General features: G+C 46.6%; 1 protein-coding gene across 1 annotated transcript in view; it reads right to left on the minus strand.

The window, feature by feature from the left end:
• EMH_0080320 (WD domain, G-beta repeat-containing protein, putative) overlaps positions 1–311 on the minus strand; it is a gene marked incomplete at both ends in the record, with an annotated part of 3,220 nt that overhangs the window by 779 nt on the left and 2,130 nt on the right. The window contains one exon of the mRNA XM_013500240.1: positions 145–239. Within this exon, the coding sequence (XP_013355694.1) occupies positions 145–239 (95 nt within the window). The remainder of the gene's footprint in view (positions 1–144; positions 240–311) is intronic.

Below are 311 nucleotides of genomic sequence, written 5' to 3' on the forward strand. Positions count from 1 at the left end.
CTTTCATATACACCAAAATATATAAAAAACAAAACCATTACAGACAACGAAAACGCAAACGTATACACCGTCAAGAATGAGACAGCATCTCCTCTAAACAAAAAATAATGGTTTAGGGTTTAGGGTTTAGGGTTTAGGGTTTACGATGTTGTCAGCGCCACATCCATTGCCGCGGTATACTGGAAACTCTTCAGCAGCGCATCCAACCGAGACAAACGCCGGCTCTGCAAACTCGAAACCTGCAGCGGCAGCAGCAGCAGCAGCAGCAACAGCAGCAGTAACAGCAGCAGCAGCAGTAACAGCAGCAGCAG

Source organism: Eimeria mitis, genomic scaffold, assembly GCF_000499745.2.
Source record: "Eimeria mitis Houghton genomic scaffold, Emh_scaff5173, whole genome shotgun sequence".
Taxonomy (NCBI): Eukaryota; Apicomplexa; class Conoidasida; order Eucoccidiorida; family Eimeriidae; genus Eimeria; species Eimeria mitis.